The following is a 20394-nucleotide window of genomic DNA, read 5'->3' as shown; positions in this document are numbered from 1 at the left end:
TGACTGGACATGTAATCTAAGAGGAAGACACAGGAAGTGAGGAAAGAAATGGCCTGGATAAATTGAAAGAACTTCTGGGGCTGCTTGTAAGATAAAATTAATAAGATGTTTAAGATTAGTTATTTGGGAGGCTTAGCAAGCAGGGCTGGAGAATTCTAAATGGAATGGGGAAGCAGGAAGTTTTGTTTCTCTCTCTGAGATGGACTCCATGTTGGCTGGGGACATGTTGTAACTGACTCCCTGGGAGACCTCAGAGGAAGTGGAGTTAGTATCCTAATATCCTGGTATCCAGAAGGAAAAAGTCATCTGCCTGTGGAAAGTCTGGTTAAGACTATAAAACCTAACCAGGGTTTCTGGTCAGCTCAGGATGGTTTAGCTCCCTGACTTACCCAATTGAAGGAGTACTGGCTGATGACCTGGGAGAGAACTGAATCATCACTGGATTTTGACAGGACTCAGCAGTGAGGATCCCACTTTCATTCCTGATATTGTGCCCTGCACTGCTATAGTCTCTAGATTAGTGTAGATAAGTTCATTCCCTGACCCTGAGGCTTGCCCATAGACTGGTAGAATAGAACCCCTTTCCCTTCCTTCAAATTATAGTTCCTTGAAATTAAAAAAACCCTGTTTATAAAACCTTTTGTCAGTCTACTCACTTGTTAGTTTCACAGACTCCCTGGCTAGGTGGATCTGTGTTGGCAGTTGGGCCTCCAACTGCCAAACCCATTCTAAATTGTATTTCCCCAACTGGTTAATCTCAGTCTATTGCCTTGTCTTGTCTCGTTACCCTTCCTCAGAACCCTGATAATATTTAACCCCCAGTTTTCCCCCATAAGAGGCTCCCTCTCTTGGCTCTTGGTTGCTTGCTTCTTGTGATGAGTAACTAGGACTTGGAGGAGCCCAGACTACTGGCTGAGACCTTGGACTAAGTAAGACTGCTGTTAATCTCTCCCTGGGAATTATACATGGTGAGTGTAAAGACTAAATCTTCCTGGACTTCTCTAAAGGAATTTCCCTTTCAAAAGAGACTCTGTGACTGAAGTTTCTACTTTTGTAATCCTCTGGGGTCCTCCAGCCCTTGGGCCTTGGGCTCAAGGCTGAGCCTCCTCCTGCTAAGGACTAATTAGATCTGAACTAGGGGGCTAGAGCAAATTACTTAGTGTATTAGATTACTTATCCTATGCTATCCTCTCTCTGATATTCTTATTTTTTCTTCCTCTTCTCACTTGTAAATAAACTTCCATAAAAGTCATTTTGACTTGAGGTTATTCTTTAATTGGGAATTGATAATTATTCAATTCCCTGGCAACTAAACCTTTTAATATTAACCCAAACAAAACTCCTTTTTACCCTTTACAGTAGTTAAGGAACAGAGTTAGGGAATTAAATTTAGGTCATTAGGCTCTAAATTCAGCATTCTTTCCAGCACACTATACTGTCTGGCAGGAGGTATTTCATTATACCAATGGAAGAATCAAATCCTGGGTAATTTTAGAGTTCAGTTTCAACCTTGCAAACAGAATTAACACAGTCCAATTTCAGAACCTACATTTCATTTCATTTTGCTCTGCTGAGAGGAAATGCTAATCTAAAAGGTATAAGACATCTAAAAATTCACCAAGGTTCAATCTATTCTGTGTGTAAGGTACTAGCAGGATCAGTTCAGTAAAGACTCAGTGCTCATCAGAAATATTTTTCATGACTCCCCACCAATATTCCCCACTGGAGTTTATTCAGACCAATTCCTTTCCTTCTTAGCAGATAACCTTGATGATATACTAAGATTGAGTTTATCTGATAAAAGTTTACTCAATTCTCCCACTCCATCACCAAATTTCCTTTCACTCATCTCCTAATTCCCAGATAAAAAGAAAAAGAGGATCTCCTTTGTCAAAGGTAAGCCTTTCACCTGTCTATTTAATCTCTTTCTGCCTTCTACCAGACCTTTTCCCTTCCTCTATCAACTATCCCTTTTCTTTCCCATGTCTTCCACCTCTCTCCAATTTGTCAACTTTTTAGTTGTCCTCTACCTTCAAAAAATATTAACAATAAAGCCCTCCATTAACCCTGCCATTTTAAGAACAATAGTTATCTACATTCACTGACTCCATGGTAGCCAACTTCAGCTGGCTATAATATGATTTTTTTCTTCACAATTCTATTGAAATCCCTTTCTCGAAATTTACTGATGACCTTTTTCATCAACAAATTCAACAGCCTTTCCTCCATTCTTTATTTTCTATGACCTCTCTGAAACATGTTGGTATTACTAATATATACCCCTTGATGAGCTGTATTTTCTTGGCTTTTAAAAATGACATATGACCTTGTTTCTCCTCCCATCACTCTTAATTATTCACAGTTCTGTTACTGGCAACCTTCTTTCTATATTCTTCTGTTCATCTAATACTGCAACTACTTACCCTATACAGATAACATTCATTACCTAAATCTTTAACCCTCACATATCTCCTGAATTTCAGATCCACATTTCCACCTAAAAAGTTAGCACTTCAAACTCAATATCCCCAAATAGGCAATATCTTTTTTTCTTTCTTTCAAAACCTGGTACTCCTCTTCACTTGCCATTTCTGATAAAAGCTCTCTTACTCCAGGCTAAAAACCTCAGAGGAATCTTTGACTTCCTCTTCTCCTTTAAACTATCATATCATTTTGATTTTATCGCTAAAATAAATCTCTCACTCCCCATCTTGCCCAATGCCCACCCTCCTTTCAGGAAACCATTACTTCTGTAATGAAACAATTACCATGTACTATAATTGCTTCCTAATCAGACCTTATATTAATTTCATCTATGCATTATTTTTCATGTTAATTAAAACATCATTCACCAGCTGGTAGATCAATGAGAAGGGCAGTGTTGACTTCATGAATAGAGGGATAAAGATGAAAAAATGAGATGTGTAAGAAATGGGTCTAGCTGGTCTGGCTAGAGCACATGACACTGTAATATTAAATAGGACTAGAAAGGTAGATTAGGGATAAGACTAAAGGACTCTGAATATAAAATTTCAGAATTTGAACTTTGTTCTATACTCAGTCATTAAGACCGGCAAATAGTAGGAATAAAAAAAGATGACACTTAAATCAAGCACTGTGTAAGAGGGAATTCTTTGTTCTCTTTGAGTAAAGATGGAATCCCTTATTCTCTTTGCCTAGTTGGAACTAACTTAAGTACCTCACTAGATTGTGAAGACAGGATAATCAACAAAAGGAAAATTCACACCCTCAGAAACTCAGCCAAGAATCTGTGAACCTTTTTGATGAGTATTCATTCAGCCCTCCGGAAGGTGCAAACTAGTTCCCACAAACACTGTCCCCCTGGGCAATGTTAAGACAATTTGGAAGCTGTGATTGGCCCCTGTGAAAAGGGGAAGAGACAAGAACCCACTATAAAAGGCCCTGAATTTCTGGGGCTGGAAGAGGAATTTGACTCCAAGAAGTAGCTGGACTTTAAGAAGGAAGTCAGCTTCAAGAAGGTTGGCTTAAGGAAGAAAGCTGGCCTCAGGAGTCACCTTCAGCTCGACTCATCATCTTGACCTGCCTCTTGGAGAGAACTAGGGTGAGGGGATAGCTGGTTTTCCCTTCCTGTTGAAGATCAACAAGTCCTGGCTGAGACCAGCACCAGGGCAATATTTAGTTAGATAGGCTAATGTCTTCTCTACCCTTTTGTATTTCTCTGCTTTCACTCTTTCCACCTCCTTCGTAAATAAAAGCTATTAAAGTCATTTCGACTTTGATCAATAATACTTTGAATCAGCAACCACCACTATTATTTATAATCTTTATATATTTTAGTCAAATCATTAATTTTTAATTCCTACAACTAAAAGAAACCAGGGCAGTGATGGTGAAGCTTTGAGGGGCTGGTGAAGTGAGGAATGTCCTAAGTGAGTGCAGAGAAGGGAAAGGGAGTGGCCCAAGTGCTCCACTCCCCTCCAGTTCTGCCACCCACCTTATCCCCATGTGCTCCCATTGGGCTTCTGGACAGAAGATGTGAAAAAATGAGAAAATGTCATCAGGTGTGGTGAAGAGGGGGAGGGGAGCCGCTCTGACTGAGTTCCTCTGCTTTTCTAGTAACAAACTGGGAGGGGGGGAGGGAGGGGAGGAAGGCTTGCAGTGCACCCACAGAAAGCACTCTGTGAGCCATCTTTGGCACCCATGCCATAGGTTTGCCATCATGAACTAGGGATTCTAAGAACCAGAGATGAGGAAAGTGCGTACAAACAGACTACAAAAAGATGGAAGAAATGGTGTTATGCATGGGGAACAGCAAGAAAGAAACCACATATGATTGCACTGTAGAGTGCATGTAAGAGAGTAATAATATAAGACTAGGAAGGTAGGTAACAAGATTTTATTATAATCATCCTGTTTAAGAAAAAAGAAAATGTGTGTGTGTGCAAACTCACTAAAACTTAAAAAGTAAACAGAGCAGAAAAGGTTATATTTCCATTTAAAAGATGAGGAAACTAAAGTCAACAAAGTTATATTACTTGTCTACAGCATACAAATTAACAGATTGGACCCTAGGTCATGATGATTTTAAGTCATCTTAAACGGGCAATTAAGTTGTTAATGGGCAAAAAGTCAGATAATGATAGACTTAAGCATTGGAAGAGACCTTAGAGATCTAACTTTCTCATTTTACAAAGGAGAATGAGCTCCAAAGAGGTTAAATGATTCTTCCAGAATCACGCATTTAGTGTAAGATGTTATAAGAACCTAGGTCAGCCTAATTCCAAGTCCAACATGCCCTATTCATTTTGCACATTATTATTTCTCATTGTAAATTAATAAAACATTCTTCAACCCTCACCCCCTAACATGCTGATTCCTCAATCCAATTCCTTTTCTCTATTCACAATTAATACCTTAGTTTATCACCTCTCACCAGACTACTGAAATGAATACTTAATTAGCTTCTCTCACCTCTAATCCTTCCCAGAGCTGCCATTATGACTTTTCTTAGAGGCAAGTTGGTAGTACAGTGGATAAATTGCTGGGCCTAGAGCAGGGGTTGGCAACCTTTTTGGCCATGAGAACCATAAACGCCACATTTTTTAAAATGTAATTTCGTGAGAACCGTACAGTGCTCACAGTGCGCGCTCCTGTAATAGCGCCTGAAGAGACTTTATGGCTCCTGAAGAAAGAGCCATACGTTGCCGACCCCTGGCCTAGAGTCAGACAAATCTGAGTTAAAATCTGGCCTCAGATATTTACTAGCTGTGTGACCCCTGGACAAACCATTTAACCTATACTTCAGGGTTGCTGGGAGGATCAAATGAGGTATTTGCTTTAAAAAAATTTCTTAAAAGACTTAGCATGTTATCTTCTCCATAGTAAGCTCTATAGAAATTCTTCTGTTCCTTTCCTCCCCCTCTTACAGTTCAGATCTAACCATATCATGACTAATTAATAAAACTCCAATGCTCCCTGTTTCTAGACTTACAAAGTCTTTCTAATGTAGCCCCAATATATCTTTTTTTTTAAAACTGTTACCTTCTGTCTTAGAATCAATATTATGTACTGGTTCTAAGGCAGAAGAGCGGTAAGGGCTAGGCAATGTGGGTTAAGTGACTTGCCCAAGGTCACACAGCTAGGACGTATATGATTTGAACCCAGGACCTCCTCTCTATCTCTAGCTCTCTATCCACTGAACCACCAATATATCTTTCCAGCCTCTTTATATTACATCCCTTTCTGTACTCATCTCACTAAACTGGCTTCTATCTTGATGCCTTTGTACCAGCCATCACCCATATTAAAAATGCTATTCTTCCTCACCTGACTCACAGAATCCCTGACACTTCCTTCAAGATGCAGCTCTAGAACCACTTTCTATACAAAGCTTCTCCTGATGTCTCAATATAAAACTTATATTATATAATATAATATAGAATTTATATAACTTTTTAATGTTTGCAAAGCATTTCTGTGTTATCTTATTTAGTCCTCACAACTCTATGAGATGAGTATTATCTACATTTTACAGAAAGGAAAAAGGCTGAGGGGTGAAGTAACTTGTCCAGTCATGCCTGTGGAAGGATTTGAACTTAGGTATTCCTGTCTCCAAGTCCAGCACTATGCTAACCAGTGTAAAAGTGAAATTTGGGAAATGCCATCTAAAAGTATATATATATATATATATTTTCTAAGGACATGTGGGAGACTTTGAAACTACATTTCCCATGATTCCTCATGGTAGACAGGAAATGGGAGGATGTAAGAGAAGGAATATAGACTCCAGTAGTGACTTTGAACTTCCTCTTTGGCTACTGGGCGCAGGAGGAGAGGGGAGGTAATTATGGCTAGGCGGCAGTTTTGAATTCTTACAAGCGCATGGTCTAATGACTTTATCTATCAACATGGCTTTAATTAAAATACTAATTTACATATTTATATTAGCCATTTTTATTTTTAATCTTAATACCAGTTGTCTAATGTCCTATATTTGGTCACCTTACATTTACTTTTGTGTTCAATCTGGATGTACTTATATATGGACATGTTATCTCTGTCAAATAGAATATGTTTCTTGAGTGCAGTTAGTCAAAACACAAACATTAAAAAAAAAAAACAAAAAAAAAACACAAACATTTATCAAGTGTTTATGTACTGTTGAGGATACAAAGAAAGACATTAACAGCCCCTTGCCCTTGAGGAACTCACATTCAATTGAATGAAACAATACGCAAACAATTCTACAACACATAAGATATACAAAGTAGATGGAAGGTAATCTCATGGCGAAGCCATCAACAGTAGAAGGAAATGAGAAAAGCCCTTTGTTTTTATATCCCCAATACCTAGCATAGTCTTCTGGTGCATAACAGGAATAAAAACTAGTTCATTGTTATAGTGCCTGAAATATTACCAGTAAGAGATTCTTTGTTTTCCACTTCTTCTTTTAAAATATAAACAACTCTGCTTATTTTGGTCACTTACACTTTAGTGTTTATTAATTTAAGAGATTACATTAACCCTAACACCTACTGTATAAATGGAGATTTTGAACCTTGGACTTCAATCCCCCATAAATCCCTTGGTTTTCCCAAAATTCCCTTTAATCTCTCCTGCGCCTCCACCACATTGTTTTATATTTGGCTGTAACTCCTCCCTCTTTCTCTTTTGTTCCTGGGAGCAGGCCAGTTAGAGGGAAGAGTTATAGCCAAATATAAAACAATAACCCACACAAATGTGGAGGTGCAGGAAAGATTAAAGGGAATTTTGGGAAAACTAAGGAACTTATAGGAGATGAAGTCCAAGGTTCAAAATCTCCATTTATACACTACTTAAGAACATCTTCATTAAGGTGATGAGAATTTTAACATGAGGTTAATGAACAAACCTGGATTAAAAAGGAAATTTAAGCAGAAAAAAAAGGAGGGGGGAGTAGGAGGGCATCTGGACAAAATTATGAAAATTTGGCAATTCAATCTGAGATAGGTTCTTGAAAAATTCTACAAAAACTAAATTTACATACACCTAGCAATATTTTAAGTTTTTATTCTTAATGAAAAAGATTACTTTGTAATGCAAAAATAATCATTTACTCTCCTAATCTAGTCATTCTTCTTCAAAATGAGGATAGTAAATCTTTTCCAAGTTCCTTTCTAAATCTAAGTCTATGAAACTGATTTTAGTCAATTTTTTATGCTATGAGTCTCATCCTATTATAAAGTAGCCTTTAAACATTTTTTTTAAGACATAAAAGGGCTCTTAAATTGAAAATTATGTCCAGATCTAGAATTGTCTCTTTTATATCTTGGGCTACATTTTATCTTTAATTTATATTTACTTAAACTATGGTAAAACTCTCATAGGAATAAATTCTGGCATCATACTGCACATGTGCCTTTTCTTTTCAAGACAGCCTGTTATCAGTAAATATAAACAGAACATTATTAAATGCCTTCTAAATGTAAGGAATTGTGTTGTGTGCTGGGTACACAAATACAGAAAAAAAATTCTCTACCCCCCAGGAGCTTATAGTATAAAGATATATGTACACAAGCAGAGTATAAGGAAGACCAAGCAGAGAAGGAAATAACATTAGTAACCTGAGGATAAAGAAAGGATTCTGAGTCCTGAAAAAAATAAGATTTTAAAGGGGGAGATACAAGATAGGGAAGAGAAGAAAGTGTTAAAGGTGGGATTCAATTCCTTGAATTCCAAAACCAGTGCTAATTATATTGTATCATAAACTAATAATATATAAAGACAACCCCCCCCCAAAAAAACATATCTTATAGTACATATTGATTATATCATTTATTTGGTAACTACTCTTAGTCAGATTTGTTATACCTCATCTATTGTTGTCAGATTACTATTTATACCTTGCATTATGTAAAATTTCTATCTTGACTCTCCGAATCATCTCCAAATCAATTGTGAATGCCTTTGGGGCAGGGATCATATCTTGTTGAAAGACGTGTCAACTACAATATGTTGCATATAGTAGGTGCTCACTAAATATCTGACTTAAAATTTATTGCTTACCTTACTTGAACCTCCACTTCCTATCTGCTTTAATATGGAATAAATTCTTCCTTTAACTGAAATGTATTCATTTGAAGAAAATGATCCTGAAATCTGGAGGGAAAAAGGAAAATTAAAGGAGCAATGCATACTTATTATATAATGACTCTTTTGGTTAAGATTTTTTTTAAGCCCTAAATGCTTCTGAGGCAAATAAAATAAGAAATCAAACCCAAGATCTCTAACTTATATCCTTTCCAGATATAAAAATTACAAGACCCCAAATAAATTGTCACAGATTTTTCCAAATGTCCTAATATAAAAATCTGACCTATAGTTTAATAGGATAAACTATGATTTTTTTTAAAACCAGAGCTATGATTTCACTGGTGTGGGGAACTCCCAAAGAAAAAACTTCTGCCAATGAAATCTGGTGCCTATTATGAAATTTCTAGTTTTAATAAGTTGGTTAGGGGCATTGAGAGATTAAATGGCAGTCACATGACCTGTGTCTGTGAAATCTGTCAATATGTAAAATGTTTATTTTAATGCTTAAGTTATGACAGGTGGAAAAGTGAGAGAAGGGAGGGAATAAGCATTTATATATTATCAAGCACTATGCTAAGTAATTTACAAATATCTCATAAAATTAAATTAATTATACCTGTAAGCTTTGAAATGGAGTCGCTGGTGTTTGTTGTTGCTGCTGTAAGTAGGAAGGTTGATTGTAGGGAGTAGAAAACTGAGGTCCTGGTGGAAAGTCATTCTTCACAACTGGAGTTCTAAAACTAGGACATAAATCATATCACTAAAAATATTAACATTTTACATATGGTTTTTAGTTTTCCTATGCTAGAAAAGTTATAATTACAAATAGTGTTAATTTATAATATCAATAGCATCTGAATCAACTTTGTTATTTTGTTAATTATTTGAAGAAAATATTCATCTGGCTAAATGTGTGCTAAAGTCCCTGAATTACTTGTCCTTAATGGCAAAACAAATATGCTATTGATATCTTATCAAATTTGGAAATTTCTGAACCACCAATTAAGACCATGTTGGTGAACCTATGGAATGAGTGCTAGGGCAAGGGGGGAGGGAGAGAGAGTCCCTGCTCCCTTCCCCCTCTTCCATATGTACCTGAGGACTTTTTCTCACATGACCACGCCTTTACCCAACAGAGCTTCTTTTATGAAGATTTAGCCTTGGGAAAGAGCTGGAAAGTTGATTTATTACCTATCAATGTATTTTCTGTTTCAGTATCCTACTACTATTGGCATTTTAAGTATTTCCAAAACCAGTTATTTCATCAGTTTGACTGGCTTCTAGTTTTTCTGAGCTACAATATAACACATTCAGCATCACTGCTGGAATAAGTCATTAGTCATGCTTGGGAAAGTATATCTGACATAGCCAGAAAGACTGATGAGTGTTAAGTCAATGGCAAGACAGACTGGATGATTACTAATTAATTTCAATTCCTACAATAAAGCACTATGATTCTGTATTTAAATCATTTCACAAAGATATCAGTAACAGTGACCTGCAAAGGAAACCAGAGGGCACTGTGACACTCGAACTATTCCCATGGCAATAAAAAAAGAAAAAACATGACTAGATTTACCAGATTTTGTGAATTTAGATGTTTCCCCTGCCTTATTCCCTAATAATTTAGTATTTTTTCCTTTGTTACTCTTTTAGAAAAAAATTAAAAGAACTACCCAAGCACCCTCTTCTTGTATTTATGTTTGTTGGCCAACATTAACCACTATAATGTCTTTGGATTTATTTCAATCAACAAGTTATTTATTAAGGATTTATTATAATTGCCTACTATATGTCTGGTTCTGTATATATGCTGAGAAACTGTGCCAGATATACTTCCATCCATCCTAAGTCTTATACCTTTATAACATACCCAAAGGCATATCAACCCTACCAATAACCCATCCTAGAAACCATTCCATTAAATTAAATTATCACTATGTTCCATCTTTACCTCACAAAGGGCCACAAACTCTCCCAGGAAATTCTGTTCTTCAACTGTATCTCACGTGTCTACCTACAGTTCATATTTTATTTGAGTAGCCTTTTGTGGGTCATAGACTCAAGTTATGACTGTTACCCAAACCAATATTATTATTTAACTGACACTTATATAGCTCTTTTAGCTTTACATATAATGTCTTATTTGAACATCACAATAACCCTGTGATGCAAGTATCAGTTATTATACACATTTTAAAAGTGAGAAACCCAAGGCTCAGGGAGGTCACTTTACTTGCCCAGGGTAATAGCACTAAATAAAAGATAATGGTAGATTCTGAACCCGAATCTCCCTGATACCATGTCTAGAACTCCATTCACTATACAACCCTTCCTCTTATTTACTTATGTTCAAAAGTCATCTTTTCCCAGTAGCATTATCACTTATAATGATCATTATGAAGAACTTTACTTTACTTGTCATAAAAGCAAGAATGACATGTACTTTTCTATTCTGAACATCTGGTATATTATTGGACACTTAGAAAACAAACCACCTGCATAGTACTTGTTTCTCTTTCCCATTTCTCAATTTCCCTATTCCTCAAAGTTAATAACTTTTTTCCTTCTGATTTTGAGTTCTTGGCTTGGCTTGCTTCAGGGGGAATGAAAAATAATTAATGAATATTTTGAAGAAAAAAATTTGAAAGATTAAAGAAAGTACCAAAAGTATTAATGTGGTTGTGCAAAAGCTATTACAGATCAATCTGAAATAGATTCTTTATCAAATTCATTAGTCAGTGATCAACTTCATCTTTGCTTCCACTATTACCTTAAAAAAAGGAGTACTTGGCCATGTCTAATTATCATATAGAAAAAAGTTTTACATCTTTAAAGGCTTTGCATATAGATTTAAAAAAATAAACTGAGATGAGAACTTACTGAAAAAGATAAATAAAAAAGGCAAAGGCATTACCAGGCCATGTAGTCATTTAGTGTGCTGTTGCTAGGTGTGTTGCACATAAATTTGTTATCAGTTCTTTTAGGAGCTGTTACTGGTGGAGATTGTTTTGAAATTGTTAAGCCTGGTTGTTCAAAACTGGAACGTTTTTGCTAAATGAAAAAGAAACAAGTTGAAATTTAAAATGATTTTCACATTCAACACTACTTAGTAATAATTTCTATACCTAATCAAAAAGAAAAGACTAGGAAAAAAACAGGAAAAAGAATGCTAAAGCAAAACAAATTACAGTATACACTTACACAGTTCTCTAATACAGTTATTTCAGTCCACTTTTAAAATGTTTCTAATTTTTTCTACCCTTAACTAAAAGGGTCAATTGAAGCTTCATTTCCCAACAAAATACTGCCATTTTCTAGTTTTAATAATCTGTTCCTAAAAACATAGCTATTTTAGCCAAAAATGGTGGGTTTAATATCTTTAGTTTTAATTATTTCCCAAAATATATGACCATTCATTATAGAGCTAAAATTCTGACTATTCAATATATTTAACGCTCTTTTCTTTTTAATCATCAATTTTGTTGAGTATGATAAGCCAGCAAAGGAAATCTCAAGTGCAATATGATGACATTTTTCAAATAGTTTTCTAAATAGACTATCTTTCAGAATTATACATTTGTTTTATTTAACAGAAATAATTATGATCAATGGACAAGAAAGTTACCTCTGGTACGGAATTTCGGTTTGCCTCTGGAATTTGCCATTGACTAGAAGACACCACAGAATTTTGGTTTAAGGACTCTGATTTTCTATTACTACTATTGAAATTAGATTGTCGAGGGATCTGGTTATTTTCTGGTGCTTTTGGTTCTTGATATTGTGCTTTGTTTTCTGAAAATTATATTAGTATACAATAACATTTATATAAACAACTTCATAATACAATCTCAAGCTATTACCAAAATTACTTCCATTTTATATAGAAGTTCTTTGCTCAAAAAAAATCTGTAATGTACCTTTGGCAGGCCATCTTGTAGAAGATCATCCTACTACTAAAGAGAACTCTGTATTTATTATTATTTTTTATTTGAATACCTCCAGTTAGTTATCAAAAAAATTTTGATATGCAACCATCATACTAGTGAAGAAATACAAAGTCTTCACTTTTCATTGGCCTTTAACTGAGTTTGACCTGGACACTACAGAATTGCAAGTCAAAGTTTATACTCTACCACAAAGAAAACCCTTAATAACCTTAAGAAATTTGATAACTGTCCCCCAGTCTTTTGTCAGCTTGAAATCTTACTTAGTATTTCAGACTACAATCAATCAACAAACATTAATCACTAACATTAATTAAAGCCAGGCACTCTTTTGCCTGGTCACTGATAGTCATTAGTCTAACCGTGAAGTTCTTCCAAATCCTCAAATGACAACTAAAAATTAAAATATATTGAGCATTGTTTTATTTTATTGTATCTCCTGTCAAATACTGATACCATATATGAATGCTCTCAGGCCTATTATGCCAGTCGATAAGGTTCACTATAAGATGATATGGAAAACAATAAAAATATCAGTAATCTCTATTTCCCACTAGAAACATCAAATCTACACTAAATCAGAATGCTAACATACAGTCTAGGCAAAGCAATTGTATCCAAATATTGTTTGGGGTCAAATGCTCTTGACCTTTGATACTCTTTATTAGGAAAATTTGTATACTCTGCTTTCAGAAGATCACTTGGAATTAATTCCTTTATTTTGCAAACTATACACATTGTGGCAGAAACCATGCTAGAAATAAAGAACACAATTCAACCACATTGACAAGTTAATTTCCTTGGGGGAAAAAAATACAGTGGACTGTTTTATAGACCCCTTTAATCTTTTTAAGTTTATTTTTATTTTTTACCATTTATATGTAACAACAAATTTCCTCATAAGTTTTCTATGCTCCAAATTGTCTCCCTCCCTTCATCCTTCCCCCTTCCTGGAGCTGGCAAGTAATTTAATAGTGCATGTATTATCACACAAAACAAATTTCCATATTATTCATTTTGTAAGTGAATAATCTTATAAAACCAAAACCCCAAAACATATACCCAAATAAACAAGTGAATAATCATATGCTTTCAACTGTATCCTACTTCAATAGTTCTTTCTCTGAAGGTGGATAGAATTCCTTATCATAAAGTCCCTCAGAATTGTTCTGGATTATTATATTGCTGTTAGTAGGCAAAGTCTCACATTTGATCATTACACAATATTTCAGTTACTGTGTATAAAGTTTCCCTGGTTCTGCTTATTTTCCTTTTTGATTTGACTGGATAAGTATATACAGGACATACTTCTTTCCTTCAAATTAAATAATCTTTCACACAAAATTCTCAGTAATTCTCTCAGAACACATTCCTTAGAGAGGAATCTCTCAGTTGGAAGTAACTCTAAAGATTGTCTACTTCAACACATACTTAAAAAAAATTCCCTTCCATAAAATTCTCTAGCAATTGTCCCCCCCACTGTCTGTCTGAAAACTTGTAGAAATGTGGAACCTACCTCTATAGGTCTTCTTTCAGACCGCTTCTAATTATTAGGAAATTCTTACACATTTTTTTTCTATCCACACACAATTCTTAACAAATGCTTATTCACCAAGGCCCAAGAAAGAACAGAGTAGTGAAGGAAAACACAAACATCTCTATTTCAGATAATAATTACTCTCTATTGGTATTTTCAGCTAAACCTCATTTTATTTGTTTTAGCCAAGAAAAAAAAATTTCTGAGGTATTTTTGCTTTTTAAAAGGAAAAAATTGAATTGAAATATTTTATTACCCACCTTTCTCTACTTTGGATCTCTTACCTTCTTTTTTGGTTGGAAGACAAGATCCTGTTTTATTCCTTAGTGTTATTGTTAAATCAGGAGCAAGCTCTGAACTCTTCTCACCTGATAACTGAAAATCCATGGAGTAGATATTTTGAAGTGTCTATATGAAAAGATTGAAAAGCTTCAAAGTGCCAACTAAAATAAACTCCATATATAACCCTTAGTATTTTTCAATCTTATTCATCTCAGTAAAAGGATCACTAAATACACTACCAAACATTTTCATGTGTATACATATAAGCATATATACATATACACTTATAAAGATTTGTGTTCAATCTGTAGCCATGGCAAAGCTAATATTGGATAAATTGTTTTCACTAAGGTTAAAGTTTACTACTTATGGGAAAAGTATATTAGCTATGAATGCATATGGTCCCATGATCACAAATTTCAAGTATTCTTTTTGGTATGAATATAACTTTACTGAGCCAAAATAATTATATTAACTTGAAATGAACACTTTTGTGAATATTTATGGACACTAAATAATTGTAATCCCAAATAATATATGTCTAAAATATCACAACATTTTCTAAGATTAAAGAGGTTCTTGGCTTACATCAAAGATTATCATTAAACACAAAAGTACAAAAATTTCACATCTAGGAAGAATGGTTTTCCTTTGCCTTATCATCTAAGAAGGAGGCAGATTAGTTTTCTTTCTCTCTCCCTATACTCCATTGTGTTCAAACAGCCATTCTAAATAGGGTATTTAAAAAGGGATGGTTAAAAAAAAATGGAAAGGATGCTGAGAATTAAAGAGAGACATTTATTCTTTTCTATTTCGAATCCCTGGGCAAATTCTTTTTGTTTTTACTCAAAAACTTTAGTGGTTCTGTGAACCGATTGATTGCTGTGGATACTCTGTCCTATATGCTCATCAAATTTATCCAAATCTTCCCATACTATGTGATTCTTGTTTGGGTCTTATAAAGCATACAAGATTTACCCAACACCCTTGAAGCTTTTTAATATCACATAAGTGCCCAGGTAGTGGACAGGTTTCTATATAAGAAGTCTGCCATCTTTTCCAATCACATATTTCTAGAGTGATAGTACTATTCTGCATTTTACTGCCCACCTACTGGTGAAAAGTTCCTTTGTTTAACGAAACTGATTCTCAAAGAACAGGACAAGATCTATTGCTGGGACCACATAAGATCATGTAAGAACATGTTATTTATTATTTTGTAGTAAATCTCAGAACATGAGAAGCAATTAACTTACAATAGCATGACTACAAAAACTCTAATAAATTAACCTTTCATTTGTTTAGGTTTTTTTTTTTAATATTATTTTATATATAGACTAAAAATAAGAAATACCTTTATATCTTTTAACTCATATGAATCATCTTCACTTGGTTCTGGTTTAGGCACAATCAAATCTCTATATTCTGATCCAGGAGTTTGTCTGTTATCCATGAAAGAAAATAATTTTAACAATTATCTAGGGAGCACATATCTCACTTCTGTCAAGCATACTCATTCTGGAGTCGAGAAGAATTGGGTTAAAATATCATCTCTGCCACTGACCTACATGACCTCAGGCAAATTATTTAATAACCTCTCTGACTCAAAAATCAATGTTCTTTACCCTCTCTCATGCAGCTCTTATTTAATATTTTGTATAATTATGATTATGCCATTCCCCAAAAGACGAGCATCCCCTAAAGGTTAAATTCTTTAGTACCACAAAGAGATATACATATATATAAACATTTGGCTCTTTTCCTTTTTCCCTGATCATTTTGGAAAGAGATCAAATAGTGGTATTTTGGGGTCAAAAGATAAAATACATTTTTGTAACTCTTTGGAAATAATTTCAAATTGCTCTCCATAATGATTGGATATCTTCACCAACAGTGTATTCGTGTCCCGATTTTTCCACATCCCCTCCAGCATTTGTCATTTTCCCATTCTGTCATTTTAGCCAATCTGATAGGTAAGAGGGTACCTCAGAATTATTTTAATTTGCATTTCTATAATCCATGACAACTGAGCATTTTTTCATGACTAAAGACAGCTCTGATTTCTTCTTCCAAAAACAACCTGCTCATATCCTTTGACCATTTATCAATTCAGTATTGACTCATTCTGATAAATTTGACTCAGTTTTTGATATAGTTGAGATGAGGGCTTTATCTAAAAAACCAGCTATTATATTTTTTCCTCAATTTTCTACTTTCCCTCTAATGTTAGCTACATTGGTTTTATTTGTATAAAATCTTTTAAATTTAATCTAAACTATCCATTTTACAACAATGCTCTCTATTTCTATTCATAAATTCTTATCCATAAACCTGATAAGTAATATGCTCCAAGATTTAATGTCCCTTTATGTCTAAATCAATTATCTCTTTTGACCTTAGTAAACAGTAAAATATACTGATTTATATTTTCTGCCAAATGGCTTTCCAGTTTTCTCAGCAATTTTTTCCAAAACAGTGAGTTCTCATCCCGAAAGTTTAGATGTTTCTGTTTATCAAACATGATATTACTCTAGTCATAATTATTACTATATATTATATACCTAACTCTATTCTACAGACCCATTAATCTGTTTCTTAGCCAGCACTAAATAATTTTGGAAAATTACCACCTTATATTACAGTTCAAGATCTAGTACAATTAGGCCTCTTTCTTTTACATTTTTTTCATTAATTCCTTTGATATCCTTGACCTTTTGTTCTTCCAAATGAATTTTGTTATTTTTTCTAGATCAATAAAATACTCTTTTGGTAGTTTAATTGGGATGGCACCAAACAGATTAGTTTAGATAGAATTGTCATTTTTATCATGTTGATTTGGCATGACATGAACCCATGAACCCCCATGAACTCATGAACAATTAATATTTCTCCAATTATTTAAATCTGACTATTGTATGAAAAGTATGCTATAATTATATTGATAAGAGTTCCTGGGTTTGTCTTGGCAGGTATACTCAGGTATATTTTATATAGTTGTTAAACAAATATGAACTAACCCCTCTAAATTTTGAGGGTTATTTGCAATAGTTAGTTCATCCATAACATAACTGAACAGCATTATGATTATTTCTATGAGAAAAAAAGCAGAGTTCCAAACAGGAAGTCTGGATACAAAAAAAAATGTACTTCCTTGACCCAGAAATCATAGAATATAGAAGAAAAATCACATCTTGCTTTTGTCACTCCAATACTGAAATAGAATTTACCTCTTTTAAGGAAGCCACAGAACAAAATCTTTTAAAACCCTTACCTTCCATCTTAGAATCAATACTGTGTACTGATTCTAAGGCAGAAGAGTCGTAAGGGCTATGCAATAGGGGTTAAGTGACTGGGAGCCATACAGCTAGTAAGTGGCTGAGATCAGATTTGAACCAGATCTCCCATCTCTGGGCCTGGCTCGCAATTCATTGGGTCACCCAGCTGCCCCCACAGAACAAATATTAAGCATCAACTGGATGCATAACATTCTGGTGAAGATATAAAGATATAATATTACTTGTGTCCATCACTTTAGTAGGATAAAAAATTGCCTAAGAAGTCATAAGCCATAAAATGTAACAAGACATATAACTTAATGTAGATTGTCTATAATTCACATTAGAGTTCTAATGAAGTCTAATAGAAATAGTTGTTACTAAAATAGGTGGTAGTGACAAGAGATTTGTGTTATAGTTGCTATTTATATGGAAGTAATGTTTAAAAGGTGTGTGTTTGTATCCTGAGGACTGCCTATATATATAAAGGGTGTTCTAGAGTTACCTAAGCTTCATTAGCTTAAAAATGTACTAAGAGGAGTTCCGGGTTAAGATGGCGGCAGAGTAAGAAGCAGCTCTTAACCTCTCCTGACCAAAACACACAAAACTCCTCAAGGGGACATAAAAACAAGTCCAGACGAACGGAGGAACCCCACAACAGGGCACAGCGTGGAAGGTACCTGGAATCGAGGCATTTCCATGCTATAAAGGGGTGAAACAGCTCTCACTAAATCGCAGGCTGAGCAACCACCCCACCCCCACCCCCTCCACACACAACACCTATAGCGCCGAAGCCAGCTAAAAAGAAATAGAGCAAGTTTGGGGCACCCATCGAGTCATTGGCAGCTCCGGGGCCTGTTCCTGAGAGCAGCAAGATTTAGGACCCCAAAAAGCATAAGAAAACACACAAACTCTGAGCGCGGGAGTAGGGCGCAGAGAACGGACACAGGGCGCAGAATACAGGCTCAGGGCGCAGGTGCGGGCGGAGGCGTGGGTGGAGCCAGACACAGCCACAAGCTAAAGCTCTGAAACCCTGAGTGAGGAACCAGTGCAGATGGGTATAAGACTGTGGAAGCAGAGCCCTGAGACTTGTAAAGAAACCTCCAGCAGAGGATCAAGCAAGGGGGTCCACCAGGGGTCTTGACCTTGGAGAAAACCAGAACTCAGACCTCAGGAGCCAAAAGATCGTGGACAGACCCTGAGCGCAAGGATAAACGTGAGAAGCTGCTGGGCTAATGATCGCTACCCAGTCTCAGGAAGTTCAGAAGAGAAAGATTAAGAACAAGAAAAAGAAGTCCTTAACACTAGACAACTTTTACACAGAGAAAATCCAGACAACCGAGCAAACAGAGGAGAAGAACAAACAAGTATCCGGACCCTCCTCAAATAAGGAAAACTCCTCACAAGCTATGGAAGAGTTCAAAACTGAGATTTTGAGGAAAATGGAAGAGATCTGGCAAGAAAATAACAGTTTAAAAGGTAGAATCTTGCAATTGGAAAGTGAGTCTCAGAAACCAAATGAACTGATAAGCAAATTGAACACCAGAAATGACCAGATTGAAAAGGAATACCAGAAGCTTATAGCCGAAAACCAGAAGATTATGGCCGAAAACCAGAAGATTATAGCTGAAAACCAGTCCCTAAAGGCTAGAATTGAGCAGCTAGAAGCTAATGATCTCTCAAGACAACAAGAACAAATAAAACAAAGTCAAAAGACTGAAAAAATAGAAGGAAACATGAAATATCTCAATGAGAGAGTGACAGACCAAGAAAACCAGTCTAGAAGAGACAATTTGAGAATAATTGGTCTCCCAGAAAAACCAGAAATTAATAAAAACCTGGACTCTATACTAACAGAAATTATTCAGCAAAATTGCCCTGAAGTCCTACAGCAAGAGGGCAATATAGACATTGAAAGGATCCATAGAACACCTGCGACATTCGATCCAGATAAGAAAACGCCCAGAAATATAATTGCCAAATTCAAGAGTTTCCAAGCAAAAGAAAAAATCTTACAAGAAGCCAGAAAGAAACAATTCAAATATCAAGGAACACCAATCAGGATCACACAGGATCTGGCAGCCTCCACGCTAAAAGATCGCAAGGCTTGGAATACGATATTCAGAAAGGCAAGAGAGCTGGGCCTGCAACCACAGATCAACTACCCATCAAAATTGACTATATATTTCCAGGGGAAAGTATGGGCATTCAACAAAATTGAAGAATTCCAGGTATTTGCACAGAAAAGACCAGGGCTAAATGGAAAGTTTGATATCCAACCACAAAAATCGAGAGAAACATGAAAAGGTAAATAAGATACAGAGGGGAAAGAAAGAAAACTTATAATTTTTAAATTTGCTTTTTTAAGGGCTTCAGTGAGATCTAATTATATGTATTCCTATGTAGAGAAATGTTATGAATAATTCTTTGTAATGAACTCTATTCACTTTTATAATATTCACTATTATAGTAATCAAAAGAATAATTCACAGGGTGAGGGTGGAACACTAAATAATCTAAGATGACATGGGGGATGGGAAAGAGGGGGTGAATAGCAGGGGACACCAAGAGAAACTTGAGTGAATAAGAAAATAGGATATTCTATTACACACAAAGAGGGCATGGGAAGGAGAGGGGACAAATACTATTATAAGAAGGAGAGGAAGAAATTAATTTACCTATTTAGTGCCATACCTATCAAGCTACCAAAAAACTTCTTTATTGAATTAGAAAAAACTATAACAAATTTCATTTGGAATAACAAAAGATCAAGAATTTCAAGGGAAATAATGAAAAAAAA

General features: G+C 35.2%; 1 protein-coding gene across 1 annotated transcript in view; it reads right to left on the bottom strand.

The window, feature by feature from the left end:
* Window positions 1-20394, bottom strand: part of TTK (TTK protein kinase) — a 40214-nt gene that overhangs the window by 10711 nt on the left and 9109 nt on the right. The window contains exons 8-13 of the mRNA XM_044673986.1: window positions 15674-15761; window positions 14322-14445; window positions 12182-12348; window positions 11471-11607; window positions 9170-9293; window positions 8527-8619 (exon numbers count right to left, since the gene is read on the bottom strand). Coding sequence (XP_044529921.1) covers window positions 8527-8619; window positions 9170-9293; window positions 11471-11607; window positions 12182-12348; window positions 14322-14445; window positions 15674-15761 — 733 coding nt within the window. The remainder of the gene's footprint in view (window positions 1-8526; window positions 8620-9169; window positions 9294-11470; window positions 11608-12181; window positions 12349-14321; window positions 14446-15673; window positions 15762-20394) is intronic.

This window comes from Gracilinanus agilis, chromosome 4, assembly GCF_016433145.1.
Source record: "Gracilinanus agilis isolate LMUSP501 chromosome 4, AgileGrace, whole genome shotgun sequence".
Lineage (NCBI taxonomy): Eukaryota > Metazoa > Chordata > Mammalia > Didelphimorphia > Didelphidae > Gracilinanus > Gracilinanus agilis.
The sequence above is the reverse complement of the archived record's forward strand: the minus strand, read 5'-3'. Positions and strand labels throughout refer to the sequence as shown.